Consider the following 23,966-nt stretch of genomic DNA (forward strand, 5'->3'; position numbering starts at 1 on the left):
TCCCATCTTTGCCCTGCACATTCTCCTCCATTTAGCTAGGCTCCTCCCCATCTTCTAGACTCCCACCTAGAACACCTGCCAGCAGCAACCTGTGTGTTCTGCTTTCTTTCACCTCGTGCACAGCTTATTTCCTCAGCAGAGTCCTTTCACCCTGGAATTCAGCTTGTCGAGGCGTTTTCTGAGTGAGCAATGGATGGGCGTTTGCTAGTGTGGGGGCTCTCTTTTACCTTCCTGTCTTTTCCTGTAGCATCCTTCATTATTTCATGTTGCCCCATATGTGCCTTTTTTGTTTATTTATTTATATGTGTGCTGTGTGTTTGTGTGTGTACGGGTGTGTGTGCGCATGTGTTCATATGCCTGTAAAGCCCAGGGGTCAGTGTTTTTCGTCTTCCTCAAGCACTCCACACCTTACTGTTTTGAGATAGAGTCTCTCACTGAACCCAGGGATCCTTCTCTCTCTGCCTCCCCAGTGCTAGGCTTATAGGTGTGTGATGCTGTGCTTCTTAATGGAGGTGCTGGGGACCATGCTAAGACTTATTCCTGAAGATAAGCACTTTACTTGCAGTATCTCTCCAGATCCTGTCTTTTTTGTTTGGTTTGTTGTTGTTGTTGGTTTTGTTTTTGTTTGTTTTGTTTTGAGGCGGTCTCACTGTGGCTTGGCTTCAGATGAGCAATTCTCCAGGTCTACCTTCCAGATGACTGTGCTTACAGGCTGTGCCACCCCACTTGGCTTCATACATGTTTCAGTTGAGAAATGGGAAAACAAAGATAAGAACCAAAACTGCAGGAGAAGGAGGAGAATGGTCCAGTCTTGACTCTTCCAATCAGGTATTAGAGTTGCAGCCATTGAGCCAGGAAACTTCTCTCCTCCATTCAGAATGTTTAATCCTCCTGTTCTGCTCTGGCTCTTGGGACCACATGGGTGAACCGTGAGGCAGGAAGGGGCTGGTCTACTGGAGAACAGGTGTGGTTGGCGGAATGGATCCCCACTGTTGATGAGAGGTGGATCTCTCCTGTCTGCCCCCTTCAGAAATTATGGGATTATTTCAGACAAGAATGACACATACCTAGAACTTGACATTTTTCCTTGTTCAAACAAGGATAAAGGTTCTCATCCCTAGGGCATCCTATTTCTGGCCTAGAAGCCAATCAATGAGGAGGTAGCTGGCTCTTCTAACTGAGGGACACAGAGGCTAAATCTGTAAGACTCAAAATTTAAGTGTCTTTAATAGGATTGGAGTGTGTTTTTCTCTTTAGCTGTCTAGATACAGTTACTTTTGTGCCAGGATGGTGAGCAGAAATAATGGCTTTCAATTCTAGGCTTAGTTCTGTGTCCTGGCAGGAAACGGATGGACCAGAGGCACTAAGGATGTTTCTACCATTAGGGAACAGTAGACTGCGGAGAGGAAATTGCTCTGCAGGGTGTACAGGTAACTGTAATCAGTACCATTTGACAGGCAGTGAGGATCACAGGGCAAGTGTGTTTGCCAAGACATTTGCTCAAGAGAGTTAAGTGAAAACTTGGTAAGGAGGAGAAAGGACATTGAAACATGATTCAGTGGAGAATAATGCGTTTGAGAACGTTAAGGAAAGGACTACAGATGTCCTGAGAGTTGTGCATCCCTAGGTAGGATGCAGATGGCGCTTTCTCAGAGACTGCAGATCTCAAATGACTGTCAATGTGTTGCTAGGAGAGTCTATTCCCATTGCAGGTTTCATTCTGCTAATTCCTGATAAGCTCATAACCTTTTTCCTTCTTCTTCTTCTTCTGGTTTGTATCATTCGAAGACTGAGAAAATAACACAGGGGCTATCACCTTTGCATTTCCTTCCATGCCAACAGAGAAGCATTGACCAGAGATGTAAAGTAGCAGGGAGAGATGATGAACTCAGCAAAGAAATGTGTTTTAGACATGACCGAGTACTCTACAAACATTTCAGAGAGGTCACAGACAGAAGAAAGGGGACAGGAAAAGGAAGACATAGCCTTGAGATTCTCTAATCCCCAGTTTAATCCAGGATGAGTCCAGTGGACAGGAAGTGGAGCATGTACCCACTTGGAGGATGTGTTCCCAGCTTAACGATTCTTGCTACCAATATTTATTTGTAAGTAACTTTTCTATGGAGTGTAAGGACAAATAAAATACAGTCTGTACGTGGGATGTACATCACCATCTAGCAGTCAGGATACAAAGTGTGACTCAAACTACAGGAAACATGACTAATACTTTCATAGACCAAAAATGAAGCCAGAGTCCAAAAGAGAAACAAAGCCATTTGGGGATAGGGAGAGGTGGGTGGAAGGTTTCACAGAGAAGGTGCTGGCTCAAATAGTCCAAGGAAGATGGAGGACATTTCTGCAGGGAGAGATAAAGTGGGTAAGGAGCAGTTCCATGAAGGTAGATGAGTGAGGATAAAGGGTGTGATGGTGGGAAGACTGGGTACCATGAGCTTTTATGAGTGTGACCTTCTGGAGATGGAGCTTGGGTAAGACGGAGTTTGGGTAATATAATTGATTGGCATCTGCCTAGGGCCTCACTGGATGTTTCAGTCATCCTAGAATCTTGTGATACTTTCTTATCATCAGTGCCTGTTTTCAGGTGAGAAAACAACCCACACATTAAATGTAAAGAGCTAGAGCGCAAAGCCCTGCATATAACTGTTTTGTGGCAAGTTTCACATGCTGGCCTTGCAACTCTACGTACTCTCTGCACACTGGGAATAAGGAGCAGCAGAGAAAGCCTGGAAAGGTGAATAGGCATGGCCTGTAAGATGAACTGAAGAAATAGAAGTTGAGTCACTCCCACTAAGAGCATGGTCCCTCCCACTTCTCAACAGCATTGCACACAATAGAAAAGGTATAGAAACTGCCTAAGGTCCAGAGGCAGGTGGATACATCAAAAAAACACAGTGCCAGCATGTGGCTTATCATGTGAACAGAACAGCCTTACAGTAGGAAAACATGGTCATATGTTAAGTGAAATTGGCCAATTACAGAAGGACAAACACTGGGCAACTCCACTTATGTTGGGCATCTGAAATACTTGCACTCTTAGAAGTGATGATTGCTTGGGCTCAGCAGGCAACAGAGAACAGGAAGTTACTGTGGTGGCTACAGAGTTGTGATTTTGCAAGGTAAGTTGTAGAGAGCTGGTGTGCAACCTCGTATGTAGTTAAGAAGCCTGCACGGTACACCTGAAGTCTCCTAATTTCATACTAAGTGTTCTGGTCTCGATAAAAGTAAATATGCAGAACATATTCCATACAAATATGTGTTTAAGAGGAACCGGAAAACACACTGTCCATCACAGAGTCTGGGAAAACCCCAGGATTGTTATACAAGCATACTAGCCAGAATCATGTCTACAGAGCTACTGTTTACAGTGAGCTGAGCTCACAAGAGAAGCAAAGCCCGGATGCTATTCTGCAAGCCTAGATCCTAGACCCAGGCAGGGTGCAAACAAAAGCTTCCAGGCTTGGGTCTTCACAAAACAGTGACTGGAGTTGTTCTGACCTCCGGCTTCATCTACCTTTTTTTCTAAGAGAGCTAATTGGAAAGCATGGGCTGAACATGGGGACATCATTGTGAACCCACAATGGTGAGGCGGGCGCCCAGCTGAGTCAAGGGACCCAATGCTAGTTTGGCTCCAACACACAGCAGAGGATGGGATTGCCTCAGCGTTCTTGGGAGTTGGATGGAGATTGATTGGATAACAGTGATTGAAATTGGTACCAGGTGCCTGGTGTGGGTGGCTGCAGGGAGGATGGTTAGAGAAAGGGACTTCATGAGAACCCAGACTAATTAGTTTCAACTCCTGCTGCACACTGGTATCTTCAGATTTGATTTTACCTGAAGGTATTTCTACCTCAGCTCCATCCTGGAGTAATGGCTGGTGTGGCTGGAGCTTCCACAGACACTGGCCAGCATCCAGGGCCAAATCCTAACTGTGCACAGGTTCTGTGCATCCACTTCAAGATGCTTGAGTGCACTCTCATCCAGCAGACCAGCTGCTCACAATCAGGGCAGGAATCAGTTTGGGTGCTGCTTAAGATGTGTGCAGTCAGTCAATCACCCTGGTTTCCTTTTCTGGTTATGCTCTGAAGTCATCAAAATGCCACAGATGCAGGCCTTTTAGTCTTCAAGCTTAAACCTGAGGGCTGGAGAGGAAGACCTGTACCAGGGCCAGGAGGGAAAGTTTTCTCAGTACTGCGATTTGGTTCTGTGGAATTTGAATAAGAATGGTGCCTTTATGTGAGGCTTCCATAGGCTCGTATATTTGCATGTTTAGTCATCAAGAGTGGCACTATTTGAAAAGGATTAGAAGATGTGTCCTTGTTGGAGGAAGTATGTCACTTGGCCTGGGCTTTAAGGTAGTAGCCCTGGCATATCTCAGAATTCTGTGTTCTGGTTTTCTGGGGAGACAAATGCAAAATCTTGCCTCTTGATTTAGCATGGGCATGGGGCTTGGGAGCCTACAGAACCAGGGCTTAGAGCAGTGGTTTTCAACCTGTGGGCAGTGACCCCTTTGTAGGTCACATATCAGACATCCTGCTTATCACATATTTGCATTACAATTTATAACAGCAAAATTAGTTATGAAGTAGCAACAAAAAGAAATGTTATGGTTGGGGGTCACCACAACATGAGGAGCTGTGTTACAGGGTGGCAGCCTGAGGAAGGTTGAGAACCGCTGGCTTGGAGGAGAGTGGAAGTGTAGTTTAGCAAATAAGTCAGAATGCTGTTCCTATCGTGGGAGGGAGCAAGAGGAGATAATGGAAATTCGCCGCTGGGTTCCACAATTCTGTGAGTTACTGGTGATGGACTTGTACCTTTTGTTCCATTGATACTGGCAAATGAATGGTTTGGGCACAGACCTGGGCACCACTGCCAAGCCCTGGACCCGCTTTACATCTTCACCCATGGGTCTTGCTGACATTGCGGCTGAAGGACTAGGAAGGAGCAGGTGGTAGGAACGGCGTCTGTTTGGGTATGCCATGTAGCGCAGGCATTTAGATCAGTAGACTCTTGAGCCCTGTCTTCTCTGGAAGGAGAGGCTACAGAGAAACATATCCGTCCTGGAGCTGCCCTATGGGTGCCAGAGTGGAGGCTGACTGTGAGCTCCCATGTTCACCCCCAGGGACAGTCAGACTGTGGCCAGAAAGATCAGCAAGCACCTCACATAGGTTCAGGGCTGCTTATCCATATCTGAGGTGATTGCAGGCCAGACCTGCTTCCAGAATCTTCTGATCCTGCTGTTCTGAGGCTCTTTAAGTCCCAACACCAAATCTGCCCTTCTGATCAAGTGATGTGTCTGAAGCGGAAGTGTTCTGAGATGTTCTCTGAAAAGGACCACATCTGTGTCAGAATTTAGTTTCTTTTGCCATAGCATAGGAATGGGTACCTGTTTATGGTTTTCTGGTGCCAATTCAGGGCATGACTTATGTGTTTTACTGAGATATTGTAAGTTAATTAGAACCATATGCCTTCTTGTCTTCATGAAAGTTATTTCTAGCTGTGTACAGAAAACCTGTCTCTCAAGCCAAACCTGGCCAAGTATCTTGAGTGCAGACCCCAGCTGAACAAGTAGGTGTTTTCCATCACTCATGAACCTTGTTAACATTAACCTGGTGTGTGTGTGTGTGTGTGTGTGTGTGTGTGTGTGTGTACATGTAGAGGTCAGAGGTTGAGGGGTCAGGTACTTTTCCATCCTCATCTTAGTTTTTGAAACAAGGTCCCTCACCAAGTCTGTAACTTGGTAGTTCAGCTAGACTGGCTGCCTAACAAGCCCTAGGGACCCTCCTGTCTCCATCTGCCCAGTGCTGGGAATACAGGCCTATTCCACTTCTCCCAACTTTTATGTGGGTGCTGGGGATCTGAACTCAGGTCCACCTTCCTGCTTGCATAGCAAGTACATTACAGACTAAGCCATCTGTCCCGCTCTTATCCAGTGGTGATGAAATGTGACTTTTCCCTTCTCCATCTTCTTCCAGAGGAAGCACAGTACCTTAATGGTTTGCAAATAGCACCTCCTCGATTGTGTGTGGTTTGTTGAAATGGCAACTGTTGAATTTCTTTACAGTCCTTATTTGCTTCGGGTTGAAAGAGGGATAGAGGTCTCGGACTGTAGAAGCCAGGAGAAGAGGGGATGGGACTCAGCTCTGTCTGTTCTGACCAAACCAGACATCTTAGCCTCATTTCCCCATTTCCTTCTTATGGCATCCTGAGAGGTGGATCAGGCTATTTCCTGTTTTACGTGGGCAAAACCCTCCAGAGCCAAAGAAGTGACTGTCTTTTTAAAGGAACATTCTGATGTAGGAGAGTACCAGTTCAAAGTAGGCTGGCTCCTTCTAAGGCGTGTGTGGTATATATGCTTTCCTCTGTTCTTACCCAAATTTTATCTCCTTTTTCATGTAAAGTTTTAAGAAAATGTTTCTTAGGATCATCTTGTAAATATGTTGATCTTTATTCTTACCTACATAAAAGCATTTTCAGAAGACTTAATTTTACGTGCATGAGAATTTGCCTGAATGTATGTCTGTGCATCATGTACGTGTCTAGTGTCCCCACATTAAAGTCAGTAGAGGACCTGTACGACTCTGAAACCATAGTTATGAGACACCCTATGGGAATCAAACCCAGGTCCTCTGCAAGAGCGGCACATGCTCTTAACTGATGGACTGTCTCTCCAGGCCTCTCCCTCAGTTTTTGATAGGACTCTTATTTTCTTTTCCCTAGTAGAAGCCCCCAAATGGCATGTTTGCATACATTATGCCATTGGACTTGTAGCTACAGCTAGGTTTTCTTCATCTTGACCTAACTCCTTTTTAAAGAAGCTGGTCAGTAGTGAGAAAGGCCCCAGCCCAGTTCTGAGACCTGGTTAATTATCTTTGTATTGGCCTGGGTTCATCTGGCTTCACCCTCCAGATGTGAAGGCTCTGTGATTTAGAAGAAAGGGAGAGTCATGGGTCTCTTCCTTTCCGACCTGGGGGTAAGTCTGACATGAAAGCCGGTCTGATACCGAATTCTATCATAGGTCAAACACTTATAAAAAGATAGCATGCACAAAGACATCCAAAACCCCACGAGGCCCCTCCAGCATACCACAAGAACTTGTAGGGATTTATGAGCACACACCTTTGGGGGGGGGGTCAGCCCCAGGAGATCCCAGAACTTCTGGGAGCTACGGAATGTTCTGTTTCTGAAGCCAGGTGGTAGTCATGTACTTGCGGAAGTACAGTTCTGTATGTATACTAGGTTGATGTACTTTACTGGGAAACTTCAGCCAAAAAAAAAAAAAAAAAAAAAAAAAGGATATAAATGACCCTTCTGTGTGTGACAGGACACTGTTACATTTTGTTCACATCAGCATGTTCCTTGAGTTAATAGGGGTTTTCCCATCTAAGGGTCACTGGGTGAGGCTGGAACACTTGAAGGTCTTTCATGGGTTGGTCCTCATTTCATCTCAGTGTCCCAGAGATCCCTGAGTCATCAACTCAGGCTCCTGGTGTCACCTGCCTCCTGAAGTGCTATCATTACAGCTTTCCTAGGTCAATACAGGCAAGACAACTACTTAAAGTAGAAGATCTCCCTTAATTGAGGCCAACCCTTCCCTACAGTGGGCCCAAGGCAACCCTGCAGAGTTCCTGAGAGTAGCTGCAGGGGTCCTTCTCTCTGGCAGGGTCACTGAGAGTGGATGTGGTACTTGTCCCTGTACAGTGACCACCCGTGGTGCCTGGGCCCCCTAGAGTGCGGCCCTGCTCCTTTATTTTTTGCTCTGGGAATTTCCTAGAATGAGCTTCCTTTGTCTTTCAGAGGGCAGCAAGATCCCAGGGAAGAAAACAGCAGTGTTTTCCTGGCTCCTACTCTCAGGCTGCCTTAGTAATGGGTATGGGAGGAAACAGGGAAAGAGAAAGGGGTGTGGTGCTGGCAGGGGCCTTCACCCTAAGTGCCAGCTCAATGAGTAATGGTTTCTAACGCACTCAGAGCCTTGGCCTACTGGACAGTTCCCTCCAAAGTGAAGTTGGCAGAGTCGGGAGATAAAGATAACCCCTTTCATCAGTTGCCTGAGTCGGGCTCTGGACTTCTCATTTGGCAGGCTTTCGTGATTCCTATGACTCATTTGATTGCCCAAGGCATCCTCCGTCCTTCACATTTCACACATACCTCTCCTCCCATGTTCTCCTTTATCAGAACGGCTTAGAAAAACAAAACCTGGCACCCACAGACAGAAGTCCTTTGTTAGTATTCCTAGTCCACTTTGGACATGTTGCCATAGTGATGACTGTACACACACACACACACACACACACACACACACACACACACACACACACACAGGTGCACTCATACTCTGTGCTCAGTTATTGAAGATGCCATTGAGTTCCTTTTTTTCCCTTTCGTAGACATCAGGCAACACTGTTAAACAAACTGTTAATAAGTCCTTACAGCTTCTCTTGGCACTTTTTAGCTAGATTAATTTGCCCCTAATTCAGCTACACTTGGTCATGCCCTGTAAGTTGAGCTAACTTTATGAAGAGCCGGTGATGTTTGCTTTCAGGCCTATTCGTTGTTGGAGCTGACTTGCAATGCTTCCAGCGGTGGAGAGCATATTAGTGTAATGCGGTGCGTTAGTCGCTTTTCCATTGCTGTGATAAAATATAAAGCGACAGAGGTGGCTTAGAGATGGAGAGCTTTCCTTGGGCTTGTGGTTCCAGAGGGATGAGCCCACCAAGGTAGTGCATAGGCATGGCTGAAGGGACAGGGAGCTGGGGGCCCACATCTTGAACCACGAACACAAAGCAGAGAGTGAACAGCAAGGAGCCTTAAACTCTCCAAGCCCACCCCCAGTGACATGCTCCCTTCGGTAAGGCCACACTTCCTAAAGCCCCCGAAACCAGTGCCACCAGCGAGGGACCCAGTGTTCAAGTGCATGAACCCAGAGTGGGGAGGGCACCTCATTCAAAGCACCGCACGTGGGAATTGACTTCTGAGGCTGTAGGTCCCTTGATTTGTTTTCTGACATTTAGATACCTCACTCCATTGCTTTGATTTTAGCTTATGGCTTTAATGTAATCATTTTAAGAGAGCAAATTGTCAGAAAGACATTACAAGATTTGAGTATTTAACAATTAATGCCGCTTGATGTCCTATCTGACCAGTTGGTTCCTGGATAATCATATATTAGTCTTCTTTAAAAACTGGACTGTGTGAACATTCTAACTGGCTGGATTGAATAAAGTGCTGCCCCACTGTCAATGTGTGTGGAGCAGTTGTAGGAATTAGTTGAACTCGGTGTGTTTAGTAAGGTCCTGGCCCCTTCTGTAGCCCAAACCAAGCACATCCATTGCCCTTAACCCAAGGCTGTGGATGAAGATGGTGCTTCCGGGGGCTCCTCTATGCAGTCTCCCTCGGTGTAAGACTCCTTATCACTGGCTTTAACTGGTGGCAGCTGGCAGCCTCAATAGCTACTTGGAAGTGGGGGTGACTGTTCTAGGCCTGATGGGTGCTTTCCCCACCCCAAGTACTTGGCTATCCATGAGTCCAATACATCAGGTGGTTAATAGCTCTTGTTGCTGCACTTGGCCGCTAGGGGCACACCTATTCCCAGATCCTTGTTTAAAGGCTGAGATAGTGCTCTCCTTGTGCTGTGTGACCTAACTTACCAGAGGCTCTGTAATCTTCTCTGCAAAATAGAGATGGTACCCTTCCACCAGTCCTTGTGGGAATCCTTGTTATAACATAGGCACCGAGTAGCATGTACTCCATCCACTATTCACTGTTTAATTACCAGTATGTATGCTACTAGATGTGGGAAGTTCTGTTGCCCCTATCCACTCCAATTTTTGTTGCATTACAGATGTCTTTAGAAAGGATTTAAAAAAAATCCTTTGGGGTCAGCCTGGTCTACAGCACAAATTCCAAGACAGTCAGGGATACACAGAGGGAAAAAAAAACCAAAATAAATAAATAACAAAACTCACCACCACCACCAACAAAAACCAAAACAAATAGAATATCATTCACATTACATTGACCTCATCTTTTCAACCATTTCAACTGTCCAGTGACATTCAGTAGTTTTACAGTGTCATACAACCATTGCTACTGTCTAGTTCCAGAATATTTTCATCACCCCCAAAGAGACCCATAACCATTAAACAGTCACAGTCCTTCCCTCCATGACCTCCCAGCTCTATGGTTTGCTGACTGTAGATGTTGTTTTTGAAGACTATTGTAGCATGGTCTTTTCTGTTTGACCTCTTTCACTTAGCATGGTGTCTGCAAGGTTCCTCTGTGTTATAATGTGTGTGAGTCCTTTGTTCTGTTCCATGTCTGGATGATAATCTCTTACTGGCTTTCTTAGATTTAGTCTATGCATTCACCATTTTAGGGTGCTTCCTCCTTTTGCTATTATAAATACTGATATGAGCATTAGTCTGAAATTTTCCCTTGGGACTACGGTTTTCATTTCTTTCAGAAGTAAAATTGTTGTGTAATGATTCTTTGCTTACATTTTTTTTTTTTTTTTTTTTTGAGAAACTGCTGGACTCTGCTATGCCGTGCTGTAAATTCTATGTTCACACCAACAATGGATTCTAACTTCTCCACATCCTTCCCAATGCCAATTTCTTGTTGTTGTTGTTGTTGTAATGATATGACATAGTGTCTCACTGTGGTTTGAGAATGTTTTGTAGTACTGGTTTTATATGCACCTCCATTCGGGCTACCATATTAATGTTACCAAACCTGTCACCTTTCAAAGCTACATGAAAAACCATACACACACACACACACACACACACACACACACACACACACACACACACCACTGGGAGGGGTGGAGTATCTTTTGACCACCAGTCAGTGGTCTTCACCACTGTGGGCTAAGTAGATGTGATGTCCAACCTCTGTAATTCTCTAGCCTGTCTAATAACTTTCCTTTTGGTTTTAGGAATTTCCTCCAAGACTTCCAAAATGGTTTTTAGACACACTGGATAGAGCTGACACCTGCCTGTGTGGCCCCCAGCCTCTCAGTCCCTCCATCTTCTCATGGCATTTTGATTGCACTGAGCCCAAGTGACCAGCTCTTCATGATGAGTGATGAGAAGAACCTGGGTGTGTCCCAAAAATTGGTTTCTCCTTCAAGAAGCACAAGTAGCTGTTCCTCCAAGCAAGGGAGCCGACAGGTAACCTTGAACTCTTGTCTCTTGAAAATGCAATTGAATCGTAAGAATTTGCAGGTAAAGGAGTGTGTGCACTTGGAAGACTCCATCTCTCAGTTAAAGATCAAGCACTTGTTTTTGTACCTGGCTACATGATGAGAATTGATTCATGGTCCTCCGGGTATTGGGAACTGAATTTGGATCTTTGTGTTGTTTACTCAACCTTTGCAATCATCTACCAACACAGGTACTAGCGTTTCCGTTTTTCCCTCCAAGGAAGTGGAATGACACAGACCAGATTACCTGCCTCAGAGAGGCCCAGGCGCCAAACTAAAGCTCCACCTGTTTTGCTCCAGGGCCTACCTTTCGTTTTTTTAGAGACTTATGTTTTCCTATGTGGATGGGAGTTTTGCCTGCATGTATGTGTGTGTACTGAATGTGTATAGTGTACTCAAATGCTGGAAGATGGCATCGGTTCCCTAAGACCTGGAGTTGTTATAGCTGGTTGTCAGTTGCCTTTGTGGGCGCTGGGAACTGCACCCAGGTCCTCAGCAAGAGTGACACGTGCTTTTAACTACTGAGCCATCTCTCCAGCCCCTTCCACCTTTCCTTATACCTTATTAACCAAAATAAGCAGCAAGCACATATGCAATAGTTAAATATCCACCTCCACTTTCTTGTATTCACCGAACTTCCGAGGAAAGCATGTACCTCCCGATTGCCTGTGAGGAGCTAAAGCCTTGCCTGCTTTCCTTTTCTAATGGGTCAGGGAAGCTAGTGAAAGGGGAATAGTGACAGGAAGCAAACAGTAAAACAGAGGGCAGAATTAACTCCTAACTGGCAGTGGTCACAGTTTGCTTCTTGGTTTCCTTACCAAGGAAAGGAAAATATGGCTTTGTTGGCAGATCTTCTAGTGTTCAATCCGTGGCAATAAGGGCCTATTAATCACTGCCCTCCATCCTGCTTCACCAAATTGGGGGTGAGGGGGCAGGGGATGTTCGAGAAAGCTGGATTTTTCAACTGGAGAGGCCTTTGAGCTGTTCAGTATTTGGGCATTACCTTTGCCCTGTGGGAAGTTCTGGCCTAAGAATTTGCTTTTGTTCAGATTTGGAAGCAATAATTGAGCCACGGCCACCTCAGGAACGCTTTATGATGGTGATTCAGCTAAGTGTCTCTTAGTTTGAACATTTGTCTCAGTCGGGGAGCTTGCCACCCACAAGTCTATGATTTTCAGCCAATTAAAGTTTGCAGTGAGCTTGACTGTAGGGAGCCCTTTAAGATCTCTGTGGATAGTTAAGAAAGTTTTTGTTGTTATTGTTGTTGTTTGGTATTTATCTTGGTGTGTGTGTTCACGCATGTACAAGCCTGTTTGTGTCTGTGAGCACAGCCATGATGTGCAGCAGCATGTGGAGGTTGGAAGACAACCTCGGGTGTAGAGTCTTCCCATTTCTGCCTTATGTGAGACAGTGTCTTCGGTGTTTTCCCGATGCTTACACCAGGCTGGTTGGCCCGGTAAACCTCCAGGGACTCTCCTATCTCTGCTGCTCGTCTTGTAAGAATGCTGACATTTCATATGCTTGTGCTATGGTCTATAGTGAACAACTCAGGGCCTCATGTTTGTATGCTAGGCAAGTCTGTGGGGGCATTTTCTGGATGAATGATTGTTGTAGGCACTGCCCATACCAGCCCTAGGCAGGTACCCCTCGGTTATATAAGAAAACAAACAAAGCAAGCCACGGGGAGGAAGTCAGTAACCCTCATTCCTCCTAGTTTCTGCTCCCGTTCTTGCCTCCAGGTCTGCTCTGGTTGCGTTTCTGCCTTGGCTTCCCCCAATGATGGACTGTAATCAGGTTGTGTAAGCCAAATAAACTCTTTCTTCCCCAAGTTGCTTTTGACTGTAGTCTTTATCACAACAAAGAAAGCAAACTAAAATGACAAGCACTTTTACCCACTGACTTAACTCCCTTGCCTCTGGGATTTTTTTTTTTTTCTTTTTAGATTAACTTTGTTGCTGGCTAATGTACCCTGGGTCCCTAGAGATCTGGTCTCAAGGGAGGAACTGTGCCTGCCCACTTGGCCAGCTTCAGCCAACACTAGAGAAGAATGTGATTTGTCCTCGTACTCTGGCAGCTTACTCCAAGCAGCATACCTTGTTCTGTCCTCCTTTACCCCACAGGGAGCATAGGTCCAGTAAAGTAGCAATTGTGACAACCCCAGCGGTGGCATTTCCATCTGCACTACAGGAATTCCTTCTAGCACGTTCGATGGATGGGTTGATTTGGTTTTCACAGTGCTGTCTTCCCTCCCAGTTCCCACAAAAAAATAGCAAGAGGGTCCTACCCAGTGCTTCAGCTTTTTTTTGAAAGTTTATTTAGTTTTTATTTTATGTACATTGGTTCTTTGCTTGCATGCGTGTCTGTGTGAGGGTGTCAGATCTTGGAGTTACAGGCAGTTGTGAGCCACCATGTGGGTGCTGGGAATTGAACCTGGGTCCTCTGGAAGACCAGTCAGTCTTCTGAGTCATCTCTCCAGCCCACTTCAGCTTTTTTGACTACTCATAACACGGTCATCTTTTATATTAAGATCTTCCACTTTAATTTTCATAATCAGCACACACAGTTGTCCTATGTGCCGGTCAGTTTTTTGTCAACTTGATGCAAACTGGAGTCAATTCCAGGAGGGAACCTCGATTGCAGAATTGCCTCTGTCAGACTGACCTGTAGGTATGTCTGTGGGACACTGATTGATGCTGCTCGATGTAGGAGGGAGCAGCCCACTGTGGGGTGTACCATCCCTGCACAGGTGGCCCTGAATGCTATGAGAAAGCAAGCTGATCAAGCCATGGGGAGCAAGATAGTAAGAAGTGTTCCTCTGGGGTCCTTCCTTGCGTTTCTGCCCTGACTTCCATTGTGAATGGGCTCATCAGGACACATAAGCCCAACAAATCCTTTCCTTTCCAGGTTGCTTTCGGTGTTGGTCACGGCTGAAGAAAGCAAACTAGAACACTTTATTGGCATAATGTTTACATTTCCCCTGACTGAGAAAGTAGAGACTTGGATATATTTATTTTATAGCCAGTCTGAAGCTAGTTATAAAGCCTGTTTCACTTGGAAGGACCCTGTATTGAGTCTACCTACTGTCCCATTTTCAGACAAAAGAAAGTGTTCTGGCCCAGGATAGCACACGTTTCCCATCCATGGTTTCTCTGTCATAAATCTTTGTTTGTCTCGCACACTGACTGGGACACTGCTTGAGTCTCAGGAGCATTGGAAGCTCTCCCTTGCTGGCCCTTTGGGAACTCAGCTGTTCCCATTGCATCTGTCAGTTGCTAAATAAAGCATACTGCATTTCCAGCCTCATCACAGGAAGTGCAAGTTAGGTGCTTAAAACGGCACAGATTCCCACAGTCACAGGCTGAACTGTGCATGGTATAATGTTAATTGGTGAAGACTGTGCAGTCACCTCCTCGTATTGAAGGCGCCACTTTGAAACCCCTTTCAGGTTGCTCTGTGCTTTGCTTTTCTCTGGCGTGGATTCATCCCCCTGTTGACGTCACTGGCCATTGTCTGTGGCACTGGCTTTACCGTGTGCTCTGAACTATGGTTAGAGCCTCATCTTGCATGCTTCCTGTGAGATCTACAGTCACCTGCCTTGGTTTGGGATGTGCTGTTGACTACCTTCCACTCCCAGGGACTCAGATCCAGGGCAAGTGTCACGTTGCACTGGGACTCATTTTCCATGGTGAGAATGGAATGTCCCAGATCCCCATAAGACCAGCAGATAACCTGGCCCATGTTCAGCTGTCTCCTTCCACTTCCCTGGATGAGCAGATGGCAAAGCCTCCTTTCCCTGTGCGGTGGGGACTTCTCTCTGAATCATCTTGATCTGCAGCAGTGCGCCTGGCTCAGGTGGGGAAGGGTTAGCTCCCTTAGCTCCCAGAAGGAAGCCAAGGGACACCTTTGCCCACACTATGTTTTACATTTTTACTTTGTTTTAGATCCATGGAGATTTTCAAACTTTTAGAAACATAACCTCCCCCATCCCCTTAGCTTTATTGAGATGCAACTAACAAATGAAAATTTTATAGTCTATCCTGTGCTGTTTTGATATTTGCATATAGTGTGACTGATAAACGCAGGCTAGATAAAAAAATGTATAAATCATTCTACGTTGTTATGTCTGGAGTGTGGATAGCAAGAGCATTCAAGATCTATTGTCCTGGGCTGGGGAGATGCCCAGTATGTAGAGTGTGCAAACATGTGAAGACATCTCCTAAAGTACAACATCTGAAATCCTCTGGCCTCACCTGCACACGTGTGAACATGCACACACCTAAGACCTGCTGTCCTGGTAAATGTCACATATAGCTTTCTCATGGTGTTCACAAAGGTATCTGTTCCAGCAGCTCCACTGTTAACAGAATTTAAGAATGTGCAATCCCTTTGTGTGAAATGTAAAGGCTTTCATCTATCAACTAGAGCACCCTCCTCTATTCATCAAGTGGTCTAGATTGCTGATAGAAATACCGTGTTAGCAGTTGCTGCACTATATATTCATGGAGTGATGACACAAAGAAAAGCCTGTATGTGTTTGGGCACAACTTATGTTTGAATATTTTCGGGCTGTAGTTGGCTGACTCCATGGATGACAGAACCTGGGGTGGGCAATGTGATTTTTTTTTCTCCCCATTGTTCCCATGTTGTGCCTTACATCTTCAGGTTTTCTTTTCCCTGAATAGCTGGAACTTTGAGCTTTGAACCTAAACCCCATGTCCTCTAACCTACTGGTGTGTTGCACTGTAATCCTGTCTTCTGCTTTTGAGAGTTCAAGTTCTAGATGACACGTTTACATAAGATGATGAAAAGTGTGCTCTCCAGTGCCCCGCATGGTGTCCTCCAGTTTCATCCATGTTATCACCAATGAAAAAGGCAGAATAATGTTTCTTTCCAAAGAAAGTATATATGCGAAAACGTGTCACGTGTGTGCACATACATGTGCATGTGTATATACTAAATGTATTTTCTTTGGATACTTTTTTTTTCTACATGACTATAAGACAGCCTGGAGATTTGTAGCTTTAAGCATTTTTACTCTACTTGGAATCTGGGTGGCTGCAGGAAGAGGCACTAAAAGCTTGAATTTAATATTCCATTTTACACAGATGGATTTGCACACATTTCACACACACATACCACACATTTCACACACACCACATACATATCACACTCTTATATATCATACACATGAATTTTTAAAATAGAAAATAAAACCCCCTCTTGGTCATGAGACTTAGTCTTTCTAAATCCTTTTCTCTTCAATTTCATCCAGCCCAGCCATTGATTTGATCATGTCCTTTCTGTAACAGACTTGAATGTATAAAATGTCAGGAAGCCATAGACTTCTGTGCAGATTCCCCCATCCATGTATCTCTTACCTCTGTAGATTCTGCCATCCATGTGTCTCTTGTTTTGTGTAGATATTCCCCTGTTCATGCATCAGTGTTAAATGGTCTTGTTTTCTTGATGGAGGAAAGGAGAACTGAGTGAACTAGTACATAGAAGTGCCTGGGCTGGCCCCTGAGGGATATTCAGTGCTTGTGGATTAAGTTAATGAATGAAGGAGCACACACTTGCTGGGTAGAAACATTCCTATGCAGACTGTTCTGTGGATTCATGAAGTAGGCGAAGAGAGATGTAAAAGTGCTATTTTTAAATTTATAAAATATGAGTACTTCCAATTTCCTTTTGTCTTTTCCCCTCTTTCCCCCTTCCATTCCTGCCTAGAAATTTCAAAGTACTGCATTTTGAAGGCAGAGCTAGACAAAATGAATGGGTATCTGGCTTGTCTTTATTAGAAGAGCCCTATAGCCAGGTTTTTGGTTTGTTGTCTGTTTTTTCTATTTTTTTTTTCTTCAACAGCGTCCATTGAGGAGCTGCTACAGAAAGTGCTTGAGCAGGAGATGTAAAGCTATGAAGGACAGAGGCGCAAGGTGCAAAGCGCTTGGTGGAAAGAGGGCAAGGCCTCCACTCTTTAATGAGTTGTTAGCATGAGCCATGAAAATCAGAAAAGAAAGGAGAAAGCGAGCTCTGCCAAAACAGTTCACGAGTGCTGCAGCCACCAAGCCTGGGACTTGAAAGAGAGAGATCTGTTCCTGGATGGGTCTTCCCACAGTGGCTCCACTTGATCTTGTCACCCCATTGTCTCTGGGCTAATCTTTGGTGGCATTTGAGTTCCCTCAGGGTCACCTAGTGAGAGGTAATTTATTCAGGCTAATAGATTATGCTAGACTTCAGAAGTTGCAGCCAGCCTGGGCTCAGTGCCAGAATCGATAGGACAGGTAGTTTGGCTGTGGGGAGAACTTGCCAAGTCTTGAATGGTGAATTGAAGTACAGTGTTCAGGTGTTGGCATGTTCAGTTGAGTATCGAATGTGCTGAGAGCCAAGCCGGGTGTGGTGGTTCACACACCTGTAGTCACAGCCCTTGGGAGACTGAGGCAGGGGCAGTGCAAGTTTGGTTCCAGGCTGGGCCATAGTACCCTGTCAAGGAGGAGGAAGAGGAAAGAGAAGAAGAGGAAAAAAAAAAACTTGCTTCAGTCCATTGATTCCATTGATTTATTTTCTTTAGAGGCACTGCATTTGATTAGGTTTCTTTTTAAAATGTGGACTACATCGGCACTACAGGACATTGAGGACGTGTGACTGTGGGACCCTCCTGTCACGTCCCATGTGTGACTTCTCGTGGCGTCTCAGTTCCCCTCCTGTTGTTATAATGGGGTATCTGAGACTGATGGTTTCTAAAGAAGAAAGAATAGTTACTTTGCCCTGGAGTCGGGGAAGTCCAAAGGTGAGCAGGATGCTGGCATGAATCCTGGCGATACTGTACTGCTTGAACTCGTGGCAGAAAGTGCAAGAAACAAAGCACCAGGGCAGCCTGTAATGGCCTTTGTAGCAACATGCTTTGGGTGACAGATGGAGAAGTCGCTCCAGAAAGAAAGGCAGCCGCACCCTGTAATGAGTTCCATGCAGGTCTTTGAGAGCATCGGGCCTTTTGGGGTCCTAATGTGTGTGACTCAAGGACTTAGGTGCTGGGCAATCGGTGACCACCTGGGGTCAGTTTGCGACAGCAGCTTCAAGCTCAGTATGCTGATGAAGGTTAAGGGCAGGGGCTTTAGGCAAAGTGAAAAGAAGCTTCATTAGGGAAACTCAAGAAAGTAAAGAAATTGGAGAGAGACTCCTGAGAATGGGAGAGGTCCCAGCATAGGGGGAAACCCCACAAACACTGAACTAGCCTAGGGGCTTTTCTGTAAGACTTAAGCAGAACATGGACAAAGACTGGAGTCATTTCTATTGAGATTGGGTAATTCTCTGAGCCTATCACGGCCAAGCTGTGGGGTCCCACAACACTCTGAGCATGTTCCTCTGGTGTAACCAGGGAAATGACCATGCACTCACTGCTCATGTGCTGCCCGCCCAGTTATGGCCACGGTCAGGCACTTCCATACAAGGTCTTGTGTAATCAGGCCATAACTGGGCCTTGATTTCTGCTTTGTTAACTGCTGACCTTGGCTCATCTATTGGATGCTATCCCTGGCCAGCATTGTTAGTCACCGGCTTTTCAGATGTTGCTCATCTCTGACCTTCACTGGCTGATAACTGAAATATTCCTCCTTTGTTCTCACAGTTATAAGTGTCCAACGTGTAGTTTTACCGTGGTCCTCTTCTGTGTTACTGCCTAGGGAGACCTAACTCCTGCCTCAACTTCACCACTTCTTAAAGGCCATAGCTCCCCACATCCTACAACGACAGAGGTCAACATGAGTTGCAGGGGATCAAACTATATACCAATAGCAAATAGTCATAGAATATCAAGAACAGCAAGCATTAGCTCTGGCGCCAGAGAGCCCGAACTTAAATCTTGGACAGTTTATAACTTGTCTGGCCTTGGACAGGTCACACTCCCTGTATGCCTTAGTTTCTTACTGGATTGTACAAATTGCCTGATTACACAAGACCTTGTGTGCAAGTACCTGACAAACTGACCACTCTCCTTCTACAAGCCTGGAAGTCCCTGGGATCCTCATGGTATCCACAGGTGACTGCTTCCCTGCCTCATCCTTCGAGCTGTGGGGTAGTGGCAGGGTAGAGGCTTAGCATATATCTAGGCCACAGTGAGAGGAAGAGTTGGCAAGAGATAGTTCAGCCTGGGACCACCCTGGAGCATCTCTACATCTTCTGGTATCTTCTCACAGCATCCTCTGGAATCCCAGAACAACTTCTGAGGTCTGAATTGTTTGTCTTGCTGTAGAAAGGAAATATGGCCCAGACATGTTAACTGTTGTGTTCAGAGTCAGGTGACCAAGGGGCAAATGTTACAGTGTTTGGAAAGTGGTCTTAGGAGATGTGGTTCATTTAAGGACCTTGAGAAGGGCAGGGCACTGTGAGTTGTCCCATTGGGCCCTAAATCAATCAGCAAGAAATCCACATGGGAGAAACACAGGGGAGAACATGATGTGAAGATGAAGGCAGAAGTGGTTTAGAGCAACAAGCCACGGAACAGCAGGGAAGCTGCAGCCTCCAGAGACCAGGGCAGCTAAGCAGATTCTCCCCTGAGCATGCAGAGCCAGCCTAGCCCTGCTTACACTGGGTTTGGGACTTCTGTTCTCCAGCACTGTTAAAGAATTTTAAACTTCAGGGGTGTTGGTAGAGCAGCTCTATAATCCTAGCACACAGGAGGCTTAGAGAGGAGAATTGTAAGTTTGAGGGCGGCCTGGGCTGTATGGCAAGACCTCATCTCAGAGTGAAAAACAGAGAGAGATTTATTGGTTGTAATTTTAAGTCACCAAGTTTGTGGCCATTTGCCAGGACAGCCTCAGAAAATTAATTCTCTCAGTTGAGAGTCCTAGCTGAAGCCCTGAGTCCTAGGGTACCACACCTAGGGGTGTGGGGATGGTGTTGGTCTCAGCGCACGTGCTATGGCGTGTGAAGTCCTCATTTGGTACCTATAGATATTCAATCTGTGATGCTTTTTCACTGTTCATGTGTACTAACTTCCCAAATGTCATTGCTTGGTGGTGTATTTTAGGATTTCTAGTGTGGGTGCTAAATATGAGACCTTTGTATACAGAAGGGTTTGTCACGTTAAATGCCTACAACCCATGCCCGTGATTCCAAGGGTCTCATGTGTAGTATTTCCCAGAGTGCCTCTATTTTGATTACACACTTCCATTAGCTCTTTGAGCATGCTGAGATGGAAAATAGAGATCAGTGTGTGTATCCAGCATGGACATGGCTTTTCTGGAGAGAAAGCAAACAGTGACGTTGAGAATGATGGTGTTTTATCTGAGTACAGAGTTTGCATTTTCTTCTCTCCAGTGCTCATACAGTCACAAAGATGTTTTTAAAACAAAGGCAATAAAAATAAAATACAAAAGGATGATATAAGATAGAAGGAACCAAAATGTCCTGCTTCCTTACCACTGTCCCCAGTCCCATTCGCATGGCTGCATCCTACCTGATGGTGAGTTAGCCCAGACTCCTCTGTGGTAGGAATAAGTCATTCTGAGAAAGGAGCCAGAGAAAGGGTGCAAAAGGTTCATGTCCTGATCACCAGAAGCCTCTCAGTTCTGTGATCGCCAAATAATTGATTTCATTTAAATTCCTCATATCATAGGCAAAAGAACTCAGAGGTGACTGCCACAGTCTCTTTCAAAGTCTGAAATTTCAAAACAGCTATTCTATATCTCTGGGGCAAAGCCATTGGTTACAATTCCCCTAGACATGAAAAGACAAAAATACCAATAAAATAAGGCCAGAATAGGCTGGGAGGTCTTGCTGGGTGTGTGGTGGGTATGGGGGGGGGTGAGGATGGGTGACCCTGAAGGAATTCCACTGAGTCTTACTGCATTTGTGGATGCTCTTGTCCAGAGTTGATGTTCAGCTGCAGTGTTCCGTGTGTGAGCTGCAGATTGACCCCACAAGTGTGTCCTGTTGCTTATTAGCAGTTTATAGTCTTGGGCAAACCACTCTGGAGCTTCAGTGTTTGCCTAAGGGTGATGATGTAACTACCATAGGACACACAGGACACATCATTCCATTTATTTAAATTTCCTCATATGACTGATTTTACTGTGTGCCACATCCATCACCCTGTCATTGGGCAGAATGGCTCAGGGAGTCTCCATATTAATAGTAGCTACACTTCTTGTTTATAGAACAACATTGTAGGGAAAGAGGAAATGCACAGGGGATGTTTTCAGAGCTGTTAGGGCCTTGATACTATGAGAGAAATATTTAGCAATATCAATAACTTCCAAATATATCTGAGGAGCCTAAAAAGTACTGAAGTAATTGCAGCCATAATTATGCTAAGTGAGTCATCAGCAGGCTAGAAACAGTCTTTGCATGTGTGCTAAGGCTTTTTTAAAAATGGTGTTTTAATTATAAAGCGTCTGTGGTCAATGCAGTTGCAATAAGCATTTGTCTCTTATTTGGAAACCCAAGAGGGTCTCAGGTGGAATAGTGAGACAGTGGACAGCTGGCGACCTCCCTACTGTCATTGCCAGCACTGTCTCCATGATTTCTGGAGGGACTGGGTGGGTAGAATTCTTCCAGTAAATACTTTGGATGTTTGTGTTCTCTGGCTGGTCAGGTGATAAGCCTGGGAGCACTTGGGGGCCTGGATCCTTTTGTTATTTACTCTCCCTGCTCTCTGCATCTCTCTGCTAAGAGAGAAGGCTCAGTGCCTGTAGTATGTAGTAACTTATAGTCCCCAAACAGCCTTCAGAATCAAAGAGGACCCACCAGTGCCCATCTCCTTCTTAAATCTCTAATCCTAAAGTTTGTACCTAAGGTGACATCACTAAAGCTGTGCTTCACAGGGTATGAGTTTTGACAAGATTTAGATGAGGTCCTAGAGTTCATTTATTCTGACCTCCTTCTCAAACTTAGCATCCTTTCTGTCCTCCTTGGCCTGCTGGCCGTTACCTGCTGATGGAGCACTCCCATTGGCCTGCTGGCCATTACCTGCTGATGGAGCACTCCCAGGACTGAGGAGTGCTCTTTTCCTGAGTAGCTGTGCCATTTTTGACTTATTATCAGATGGTCTGCCTATAGAGCTGGCCTTTAGAGTCTTGTGACTCGTACTCATCAGTCCTGGTTTTCTCTCTGAAGTCTACATCCTTCTATACAGCCTGGCCTTCTGGAAGTGGTTCAGCATTAGTGGCTAAAGCGTAGCCACTCCCCCACCTGTGACCTGAGATGTGTGTCTGTAGCATCTCTGAGTCCTTTTCACTTTATTTGACCTCATACATCAGTCTGCCTGACTATTTTTCTTTCTCTTTTTCAATTTTTTTTATTGCCCTTTGGCCTATTGGTGCTCATAAAACCTTAAGAAAGACATTTAACCAAAGGCAACTTGGGCTCTTGGTGATTACAGTCTAAGGACACAGTTGGTCTGAGTTCAAAGTGGTTGTTCTATTAATTGGCAATCTGCTGATAAATATTTCCATGTGTCCATAGAAAAATCATGAAAGGTAATGTTAGTGATCTTAGGCCTTTCTTGATAGGCTTTACAAGATCACAAATGCCTTTAAACTCATTAATGGTGCGTGTAATTAGCTGCCACATGCTTTAATGCTGGACACTGCCCTCTGAGTTTTAAAAACCTCGTAAACTGATAACAGACTAATTAGGACAACCTTCTCTCTAGTCCTACCAGATCCCTCCCCACACTTCTCAGCTGCCGGAGGAATAGGCATTTCAGTCATTTCTATTTCTGACATCACAGCTCGAATGAGGAGAACTGGGCATGTGCGAGGTGCCTGCAAGCTATGCGGTGTACACACAGCTGTGCTGGAAGGAAACGCTTGCAATCCGTGCACTCAGCACTATGGAAATGAACTTGGCCCACACTCATGAGCACGAATAAATGCTTAGCTGCCTTTCTAATCACAGAGCAGTTTTCTATCTTTGGTACTTTAGATGTTGTGTAAAGCAGACTGAATTCAATGTCAGATGACTGCTAGACCGGCTTCGTTTGAGCTTTAGCAGAAGTCTTGAGAAGCTCCAGCTATATCTAGTTCATTCTTCTCATATTCAATCCGAACTTTCAGTCCGATCCATGCAGGATGATGGGACATTAACTCAGGCACGTAGGGCTTAGTCAGCAGAGTTAGCCATTGCAGGACCTTGATCTCTGTGGTAGTCCAAATCTGTCCTGTAATGTCTCAGGTATTTGTTTCACTCAAGGTGTGTGCGCCCTACCTTCAAATTAGCATGGTATGTGGTATGAGCGGCATCAGGTGCCGCTCCCACAGTCCCGTTAGCCCAGAACACTGGCATCTGAACATATTTTTTTTACATTCGTGTGTGTGTGCGTGTGTGTGTGTGTGTGTGTGTGTGTGTGTGTACATCCATGTTCATGTGTCCACATGTGCACATATGCATTGCCCTGGCACATGAGGAGAGATCAAAGGACAACTTCCTGGAGTCTGTTTTTTCCTTCCATCATGTGGGCTCCCCAGGGCTTGAACTCAGGTTTTCAGGCTTGATAGTAACTACCTTATTCCACAGAACCATCTTCCCAGGCCACATCTGATCCCCCCCTACACATATTCACACTTTTTCCTGCTCTGGAAAGCAATCCACTTAAACACTACACATTGTGAGCACTCAGGGCCCTTCCCATACACTCCTGTTCTCAGACTTGTTCAGCTGATATTTACAGAGGACACAGATGATCATGAACAAGGTTACAATAAGACAAGGAATCCACATTGGAGCTGGGCAAGTAGGCAGTGTAAGTTTG

The 23,966-nt window shown here is 45.3% G+C and overlaps 1 protein-coding gene across 4 annotated transcripts in view; it reads left to right on the plus strand.

The window, feature by feature from the left end:
* The window catches only part of Osbpl3 (oxysterol binding protein like 3), a 160,028-nt gene that overhangs the window by 71,137 nt on the left and 64,925 nt on the right, over positions 1–23,966 (plus strand). For all 4 annotated transcript variants that reach the window (XM_051202784.1, XM_051202783.1, XM_051202785.1 and 1 more), the window contains exon 3: positions 10,952–11,186. In XM_051202784.1, coding sequence (XP_051058741.1) covers positions 11,091–11,186 — 96 coding nt within the window. In that variant the 5' untranslated portion in view covers positions 10,952–11,090. The remainder of the gene's footprint in view (positions 1–10,951; positions 11,187–23,966) is intronic.

The sequence above is a fragment of the Phodopus roborovskii genome, unplaced genomic scaffold (assembly GCF_943737965.1).
Source record: "Phodopus roborovskii unplaced genomic scaffold, PHOROB, whole genome shotgun sequence".
NCBI classification, from domain to species: Eukaryota; Metazoa; Chordata; class Mammalia; order Rodentia; family Cricetidae; genus Phodopus; species Phodopus roborovskii.